The following is a 9,661-nucleotide window of genomic DNA, read 5'->3' as shown; positions in this document are numbered from 1 at the left end:
ACTTGTTGTGGGTGCTAGTGGAGGTCGTTGCAGACGAACTCTGCCATACTTTGTTTCATATTTACTATAAACTTTAAATAACTTAGAACGAACATTAGTATAATAATTAGAATAATCATGGCCAAGAGCATCACCTAGAATTGCGAGAACTCTACAGAAAGCTGCAATTTTAGCTCTAGGATCTAAAATAAAGGCAAAGGCGTATAACAAAGGAATTTCTTTCCAATACTTTAAGAATTTAGATTTCATAGGAACTACATAATCTCTTAGAAGATTGTTATTTTCATAGTTGTTTAAATGAGTAGCAATTTCAACAATGTTATGCACTACTAAACAAGATGTTGGATAATAAACTCCTGATAAACTCACAGTTGAATCATAAAAAAAATCAAGAAACTCCAGTATCCTTTCAGCAACATACCAATGCGCTTCCGTGAGTAAAGTTTGACCCCCATGCTGATGGTAATGTGTATGAATAAACACACCAAATGTGCTCTTATATGGTATAATATTTTTAAGCATAAAAAAGTAGAGTTCCATCTCACCGGCATGTCCAGAGCAAACTTACGTGGACGCACACCCATTGCAACACAATACTGTTTATATGCTGCAATTCGTTGGTTAGAGGAGTTCACAAAAGATATTGTAGTACGAAAATCTTCTAAGTATCGCGACAACCTCTTCAAACCAGATTTTACTATAAGATTGATAATATGACAAGCACAACATTGATGTAACAAGAAAGATTCAGCATAAGTACTAAACAACGGAGTAAGAATATCCATTACTCTAGAATTTACACCGGCATTATCTAAAGTGATAGAAAATATTTTATTCGTGAGGCCAAAGTCTGCAACTACTTGAGATATTTTTTCAGCAATATTTTCACCGGTATGCGCGTTGTCAATCAAACGAAAACCTATTATTCTCTATTCTAATTCCCAATCATTATTAACAAAATGAGCAACCACACTAAGATAATCCTCTCTAGCCCTACCTGCCCATATGTCCGAGGTCAAAGCAACTGAAAATGTATATATTTGCAATATTTCTTTAAGCTTACTACGACATGCATTGTAGTATTTTACCATATCCCTACTAGTTGTCTGTCTAGAAACATACGTGAACCTAGGATTATGAGCTTGCTTAATGTAATCTTCAAATGCAGCAGACTCACCGATATTGAGTGGTAGATCCGCTCTTGCAATGAAGCGACATAGCTCTTTTCGAGCATTGACAGAGTCGTACTCCCAACGATGAACAGAGCCGTCGGGGTTGTACTGCAACACCGTCTGCTTCATGGCTGCTCCACTCTTTCGCTTGCAACTTATGGCGTGCCTCTTCAAGTGCCCCGTTCCACCCGAGGGTTTTGCAGATAATTCATTTTTACAAATATAACACCTAGCATACCTGACACTTACCCCCTCTTCCTCTTTGTAGATCCTTTCAAAGTCTTACCAAACTTCGGAAGTACCGGCTCTTGATCTTTTAGACCCGCTGCTTGCTAATGTGTGCGCACTTGTAGAGCCTGACGATGGAACTGCTGCTGCATCACCTGGATCTGGATGTGAACCAACCGGAGGTTCACCGTCGGGTCCATCATCACTTGCAGCACTGGTATCAAAGGGGCCGTAGTCCCCTGTGAGTCATTGGAGAAAAAAAATCATGATCTATGGATATATCATGATCACCGGCATCCATGATCAATGTCGAATGACACTACAAAAATTGCAAATATTCAGAATTAGAAATAATCAAGTAATAAAACTAATAATAAAATAAGACTCAACAACGATGCAAAAAAATCACCAAGATTTCTTCAACTTCAAGATAGCAAGTCAGCAGGATGAAGATTTTGGAATTGCTCGGATTTTTTTGCAACAATTCAAACTAATTTTGCCAAATTATCGTTAATTCTCACGAACTTTGAGACAAGAATGAGAGGAGGAAACAAGAGAGAAAATGGTGTTGCTGGTGTGGAATGGAAGGGCAAGGTGCTCCTCTATTTATAGGTAAAAAATGGTGATTTTTGTAATTTTTTTTGAATTTTTTGGAGCTCAAACGGTCACAAAACGGCTATAAAATTCAAAAATATCGGGTTAACGGGTTAAACAGCCCGTTTAACCTGTTAACCCGCATGCCCCCGCCGGCCTATCGTGCCCCCACGTGCCGGCCGGGCCGTGCCTCCCGCGGTGGGCCGTGCCGTGCCGTGCCGGCCCGGCCGTGCCGTGGGCCGCCGCGTGCCGAGCCGGCACGGTGGGCCGTGCCGTGATGGGCCGTCGCGTTCCCGGGCCGTGCCGTGCCGGCCTGGTCCGGCCGTGCCTCCTGGGCCACTCGTGTCTGAGCCGGGCCGTGCCGGCCGTGGGTCGGGCCGTGCCCGTGCCGGCCCGACTCGACCGGGCTGTGCCGTGCCGGCCCGCCGTGCCGCGCGCTCGGCCCAGGCACGGCCCGTGGCCTCGTGCCGTGCCGGCCCGGCCCATCTCGGCTCGAGCCGGGCCGTGCCTGGGCCGTGCCTACAGTTCCGTACCTCGGATCGGCCCAGTAAGCACGGCCGATATCTTTATATATACCTTTTTTTTCAGAGGAGACGCTGTAGGATTTTTTTTTAAAGTTCAACGGCTCTTAAAGTTTAATTTTAATAGCATTTTGGGTTTATAGTGATCTTGGAGGTGTTACATAAGGGCACATATAAAAATGTGATTTCAGCTGCATATAAAGAGTTGCGAACTCTTTTTTCCTTTTTTTTAAATAAGTGTGAAAACAGCCGACGTGCAATTTCTGTCTAGTTTTCACGCAACAAAAAATTCAGAACACATTTCTTGGTCTTTACAAAGTATTTCATGAGGACTCATTTTGCAGCTGATGTGAAGAGTCCTGTCGTTCGCGCTGTGATATGTGGAGCTAAGACTATCCCCAATCATATTCTCTTCATTTCGTTCCCTTCCTGATTCATTTTCTCGTTCTCATTCCTTTTATTTTCTCTTATTTTCAACAGCTTCCCTTCGAGCGGAATCGTGAAGGGAAAGGAGAGAAAATCCCGTCCTGAAGGGAATGACTCTGAGAATCCTGTCGTGAAGGAAAACTGTTGGAACGCTGAAGAGAACGAAAATCCCTTCACGACAGGAATCTCGCTCGCGAACGAAAAGCATCTATCCTGTTTCCTTCCTAATTAGGATTCTGTTGCAACATTCGATGATGTATGAAATTGAGAATTTTGACACGATTACATGTTTTTAACAAACCATGGGCTGAGCATTGCTCTCTCATTTGAAACTAGGCCATCTCCGGCGTGCAACACGCAAAATTCTCAAGTTTCTTTGATCAACATGAAAACTTTAAACCGCTCGACATTGTGTAGGTCACTTTGAAGGGTGTATTTTGAGACACTCCAAAATGCCACTTTTGAAGAGTCATATATTACGACTTATTTAAAATACGTCGGTATATATATACAAATTCCTCTGATGAGAATCAAAAAGTAGTATGTGGATTAGAAGACAATATATATTTTAATTATTATATGATCAACTATAAATCAAATCAAAAATACATATTTCAAAAGTATAGAATAATTTTCCTATATATTTGATATCGTGACGTTAGGGAGGCGAAGGTTCTACTCCTTCGTCTAAAAAAATGAATCTCGCGTGCAGAAATTTTCGCACGAGCAGGGGAAAACGAACCAGAACTGCTCGTCATGGATGATACAGTGACGGAAGTACATTTATACTGTGCATGCCCGGTTTTGGAAGGTAACGGTAACCCATCCTAACTATATTTCTTTTATTTATTTCTTCTTATTCTTATTTTTATTTTTTATTTTCTCATATTTAATAGTTTTTTTCCGAAGGTATTTATGAAAGGAAGAGGAAATCTTGTTTTGAAGTAAATGATCTTAGAAATAATTTTATAATAGAAATTGTGAAAAAAAACTGTTAAAATACTAAAAAGAAAAAAATTCTCTTACGAAATTTTTTTTGTCCGCGAAAGGAATCATTGGGATGTCCTAAAACGAGCGGGGCGCAAACTAGGTACCGCTCTGGCGCTCTCTCGGGTAGTTGAAACTTGAAAGCCCCAACCTGGCACGCACGGACGCACAGCACACATCACACTTCCGGACTTCCCCCTCTCCTCTCTCACCCTGCGCGCGTGACAGCGTGAGCCCGCTCGCCTCGGGAAGCGAGCGTCGCGATCCATCCCCAGCGCGCTGCCTCCGCTAGGGAGTGGCAGCGATAAGCACAGCGCAGCAACAGCGGCGAGGCGAAACGAAACGAAACGAAGCAGCGAGAATCCGAGCGAGGAAAGCAAACCCAACCCAGGGGAGGAGTGGAGGAGGGAAAGGCCGGCAGCGGCTTGCTAAAGGCGCCCGTTTAAAGAGAGAAAGCGAGAGAGAAAGAAGGAGGGGGAGCTGTCGTTTCCTCCTGCTCGCCTCGCTCGCCGCCACCTCCTTTCCGCCCTCAGAAAGATTTCCCCTTGGGATGCCCAATTGATCGATCAATCCTGCGAGTGTTCTCCGCTAAGCTTTCCTTCATCTCGTCCTGCCGCTAGTTAATTCCAGTGGATCAATCCATCATAGAGCAGAGTGTGCCCGTGGGCGTGTGATAAAGGGGGAGAAACAAAGAGTGTTGCGAAAGGTGGCCCTTTTTCGGGGGAAGATAGATTCCATTCCTTGAGCCGTAGTACTAGGCTAGTGTGGAGCTAGAGCTAGAGCAGCAGCAGCAGCAGCCCGCCATCTCTCTCTCTCTTGGTTCTTGCCCTTCTTGCAGCGAAAAAGAATCCATCAGATTTCATCCGTTTGGGCCGGAGAAGTTGATTCTCCAGGGAGTTGCGTGGGGCTTGCTTGTGTGACTGACGGTGTCAGTGGATTGAGGTGAAGTGAGGATTTTGGGTTTCTTGGGAGCAGTAGCAGGAGGAGGCAGAGGATGGCAGCGGCGCCGCCGCCCAAGGCTGATGAGCTGCAGCCGCACCCGCCCAAGGAGCAGCTGCCCAGCGTCTCCTTCTGCATCACCAGCCCGCCGCCATGGCGTACGTGCTCTCTGCCCACTTTTAACTCGGGGAGCTCTTTTGGCTTCGTTGTTGAAATGTTCTCTGTGCTTGTCCTCTAGCGGTTTTTTTGTCCGTGCTTCATTTTCGATGCTGAGGCTTTGACTTTTGGAGACGTCTGGTGATCCCTTTTTTTGTTCATGTGAAGTATTATTAGTGAACCTTTTGTGTTCTGTCTTTGCCACTCTTTTCTAGTACTAATTATAAGTGCACCTCAGTTTCTTCATATTATTATGCTATGTTCAGTTTCTTTATTTGGGGAAAGGCTTTTCTTGATCAAGTAGTCTGGGCAGATTAACAGTGAAAACTAAGAAAGGTGTGTGGTTGCACACCTTTTTTTTGTGTAAATTAATTTTTTATGCAATTTCCAACTATTGAAATGGTATGTGTGGTCAGACATGTTGCGTTCAAGTATGTTAACTTTTCTCATAGTCTTACCCTTGCAATTCTATATGCAGCTGAGACCATAATACTAGGATTCCAACATTTCATTGTTATGTTGGGCACCACTGTCATCATACCGAGCGCGCTTGTTCCTCAGATGGGAGGTGGAAATGTGAGCCCCAAAGCTTATGTGCTGAATCCTGGCCATATTCACTTATTTGGCCTTTGAATTTTGATAGTACTGAAGTAGCATCAATGTTTGCTCTAAATTTGCCGAGTTATGTGCATACCAAACATCTGAATGATAGATAACATTTCTGTCAGGAAGAGAAAGCTCGGGTAGTTCAGACGATACTATTTGTTGCTGGAATAAACACCTTGTTACAAACATTCTTTGGGACTCGTCTTCCGGTTGTAATGGGTGGCTCATACATTTTCGTCGCACCGACCATCTCAATCATCTTGGCTGGACGTTACAACAATGAATCGGACCCTCGTGAGGTACCCATCCAGTAGCCTTTTCTGCTCATCAGTCATCACCCTTGTTTTAGTCTCTTCACAAGTTTCTTGAGGAATGTTGACAAGCTTCTATTGCTTCTGTGAAGAAATTCTTACGGACAATGAGGGGAACGCAAGGTGCTCTCATCATTGCATCAACAATTCAGATCATACTTGGTTTCAGTGGGCTCTGGCGCAATGTAGTTAGGTTGGTATGATTTAGACCTTGTCTTTTCAGTGCCTTTTATTTTCCGTACCGTGTGGCATTTCAGTTTGTTGTTTGTACAAGTAACTATCTCTAACAATTCTTTTTTTTTTTGAAGATTGTTAAGTCCATTGTCTGCGGTTCCTCTGGTTTCACTTGTTGGCTTTGGGCTCTATGAACTTGGCTTTCCGGGGGTTAGTTTGCTCCATCTTTTCCTCTCCATGTTTCTACATTGGGGGGTGACAAAAAATTGTACGTGATTGTAGGTAGCCAAATGTGTCGAAGTTGGCCTTCCAGAACTCCTCCTGCTGGTTGTATTTTCTCAGGTACTCATGCATCCTAGTTCCTGCATGACTATGTCTATTTTGAACTGTGTCGTGTACTAATCATGTTTGAATTTGTGACAGTATTTGCCTCAACTTCTGCATTTTGGAAAGCCTGTCTTTGGCCGGTTTGGTGTTCTTTTCACTGTCTCTATTGTGTGGCTCTACGCATACATTCTCACTATTAGTGGTGCTTACAAGAATGCTCGACCAAAGACACAGGTGCATTGCCGTGTTGATCGTTCAGGTCTTATATCAGGAGCTCCTTGGTAGGGTCCCAGGAACCATAATCTTACTTTAGAGTGCTATGTTGGTGACATTCCTTAATGAAGGTTTTGAACAATTGTTGTAGGATAAGAGTTCCTTATCCGTTTCAGTGGGGTGCTCCAACATTTGATGCTGGAGAAGCTTTTGCAATGATGATGACTTCGTTCATCGCACTTGTAGAGGTTTGTTGGCAATACTCTGACCGAAAATGAAAGAAATACTAGTATATTATATTCACTATCCATTTACTGGTAGTATCAAATCTGATAAATTGTTACCTTGTAGTCAACTGGCGCCTTCATTGCTGCATCAAGGTATGCAAGTGCGACTATGATTCCACCATCAATTATTAGTCGGGGCATTGGGTTTCAGGTAAGGAATAAAATATTGTACTGTGGACTCAGTGATCTGAGTTTGTACCGTCCTTAGTTGGTAACATCGACCACTATGAAACATCATCTCCAGGGTATTGGTATCTTGCTTGATTCATTTTTCGGGACAGCCAGCGGAACCTCCGTTTCAGTGTAAGTATAATATCAGTGAAAAAAAAATTAGAATTGTCAATCCTTGATTGTTCAGATCAATTGTTTTGCCAATAAGTGTTATGAATTTTGTGCTTACAGGGAGAATGTTGGTTTACTTGCTTTGACACATATTGGCAGCCGGAGAGTAGTGCAAATATCTGCTGGATTCATGATTTTCTTCTCTATCCTTGGTAATTTGCTGTACGGATTTTATTAGATACTGCCACACAATTCTTTGTTGTGTACATAACTACATATATATTTCCCTGAATGTTGTGATAAATTGTTTAAATTTCTTTTGGCAAACCAGGAAAATTTGGAGCTCTATTCGCATCAATTCCACTGCCCATATTTGCTGGCATGTACTGTATCTTCTTCGCATATGTTGGTAAGTCCAAATACCTGAGACCTCTTAGACCGTCTTCATTTCATAATTTTCAGCACCTAATGCTGCAGTGTGACTTATTGTTGCTTCCATTTGCAGGTGCCGTTGGCCTGAGCTTCCTTCAGTTCTGCAATCTAAACAGCTTCAGGACCAAGTTCATTTTGGGTTTCTCTTTCTTCATGGGCATATCAGTTCCTCAGTACTTCAACGAGTATACTGCCGTTGCAGGTCACGGTCCAGTTCACACTGGTGCCAGATGGGTATGAGAAAGAAATCCTACACTCAAGCCATTTTCCTTCATAGCTTTTGCTTCGACAAAATAACTGATTCTTGTTTTTGCGTCGACAGTTCAACGACATGATAAATATACCATTCTCGTCGAAGCCATTCGTCGCAGGGCTAGTAGCCTACATCCTGGACAACACCATCAATACCAAGGATAACGCGGTGAGGAAGGACAGAGGCTACCACTGGTGGGACAAGTTCCGGAGCTTCAAGAAAGACGCCAGGAGCGAAGAGTTCTACTCGCTGCCGTTCAATCTGAACAAGTTCTTTCCTTCGGTCTGATCTCGATGGCGCTGCGAACTGCTTTTGCGGACCGACCCTTGTTCATATGCTGAACATAGTTCTGCTGGCCTAGTCTGTGGAAACTTTCTGTGTTGCAATTTTGTGTATTTTTCGGGCGAAATGGAGTAGTTGGACAGTAGAGATGGGACTAGAATTGAAGTATATCGTGTTCTTTTTTCGGGTCGACACGGATCGATGTCTGATAACCTGGTAGTTCCTTTTGTCGAGCTGGCAATGTACATCAGTATTACAGTATATGTGGCTTTCCTGGCCCGGGTAGAATTATAAATAAGGGAGTTGCTAATTACTTGATAACAGTAACTGTTGGAGGAAGATCTAATGGTTAATAAAAAATTGATTTACAAGTGAACAATAATTTTTTACAGTAGAGATATATATAATTTTCTGATGCATGTTAGATAAAAATCTCTGAACCGAGTATAAGAGATCGGATGGACGACACGTCGAGTGAAATAAAGTTTTAATTTTAAACGATTGAAACATAATAAATCTATATAAATAATGTGTCATAATTGTTGCTGGTTTGTTTCCTAGAAGTGATAGGGAAGCGGTTATTTCTGCTATTTGTTGCTGCGTCTCAAGTGTTCATGTGTTTCTGCAACTACAGTGTTACACGGTGAACTTCGGCCGCTCAATTGAAACGGGAAGTGTTGCACAGTCTTGCTACGAGAGGCCATGGCCCATTGGGGCCATCCGAGTAACAAGCCTGGGCCTCCCCCTTGGTCCCAATGGGCCTTGGACCTTGCAGTCTTCTTCTCTGCGAAATGATTGTGACAAGCAGTAGTAGGCTAGAGAGGCGGTGAAAGAAGTTGTGCACTTTTCTTCGGTCTGATCTCGATGGCGTCGGTCTTTCTGTTTTGAACCGTAAGACAAAGAAAGGTTTATGTTGCCTAGCAAAGGAAAATAAAAGCAAGCTTGGCAAAGATCCAACCACTTCTCTTCAGAAACTAGCCCCGGTTTCAAATTCTCTTTCCAAGGCAATTTCAGCTGAAAAGATCGCATTACAAACCATTGTGTCCTGAATGCAGAGATATCACAACAACAGCATGCCTCTGACTTGCAAAGATCTCGTGGTCGTTTTGGAAGTTTCAACGGCTTTTGCGCAGTTTTGGACCTTGCAAAGATCGCAACAGCATGGCTGAAAAGACCACAGTTTCCGCGTCGAAATGCCCTGGAGAAGATGAGTTGCCATCTCTTCCTTCTCTCTCGGCATGTCACCGTCGTCCAAATGGCGTCTGGCCCTGCTCTGCAGAACGGGAGATGGTGAGTCAGCTTTCTGAACCGGACGCCCGAAATCTGCATGCAGTTGAGCCCCAACCGAAATGCTGATGCAAATTGTTTTATCCCTATACGGAAACCCCAACAAACCGTGATGCTGTGAGATACGTAGTTCCTTGGAGAAGAAAGCGAATTGCTTACAGTTACGACAAGGCACACACTAGAA

At 43.4% G+C, this 9,661-nt stretch overlaps 1 protein-coding gene across 1 annotated transcript; it reads left to right on the top strand.

Moving 5' to 3' along the window:
- Positions 1-4,166: 4,166 nt before the first annotated feature.
- On the top strand, positions 4,167-8,503 carry LOC133901741 (nucleobase-ascorbate transporter 6-like). The gene is made up of 14 exons (XM_062343210.1): positions 4,167-5,025; positions 5,502-5,599; positions 5,752-5,928; positions 6,033-6,133; positions 6,249-6,324; positions 6,397-6,456; positions 6,538-6,722; positions 6,806-6,902; positions 7,006-7,092; positions 7,186-7,244; positions 7,344-7,435; positions 7,555-7,632; positions 7,729-7,889; positions 7,978-8,503. The coding sequence occupies exons 1-14, from the start codon at positions 4,923-4,925 to the stop codon at positions 8,194-8,196; spliced, it is 1,593 nt and encodes a 530-aa protein (XP_062199194.1). The 5' UTR covers positions 4,167-4,922; the 3' UTR covers positions 8,197-8,503.
- The last annotated feature ends 1,158 nt before the right edge of the window (positions 8,504-9,661 follow it).

This window comes from Phragmites australis, chromosome 20 (assembly GCF_958298935.1).
Source record: "Phragmites australis chromosome 20, lpPhrAust1.1, whole genome shotgun sequence".
NCBI lineage: Eukaryota > Viridiplantae > Streptophyta > Magnoliopsida > Poales > Poaceae > Phragmites > Phragmites australis.
This window is presented reverse-complemented; position numbering and strand designations above follow the sequence as displayed.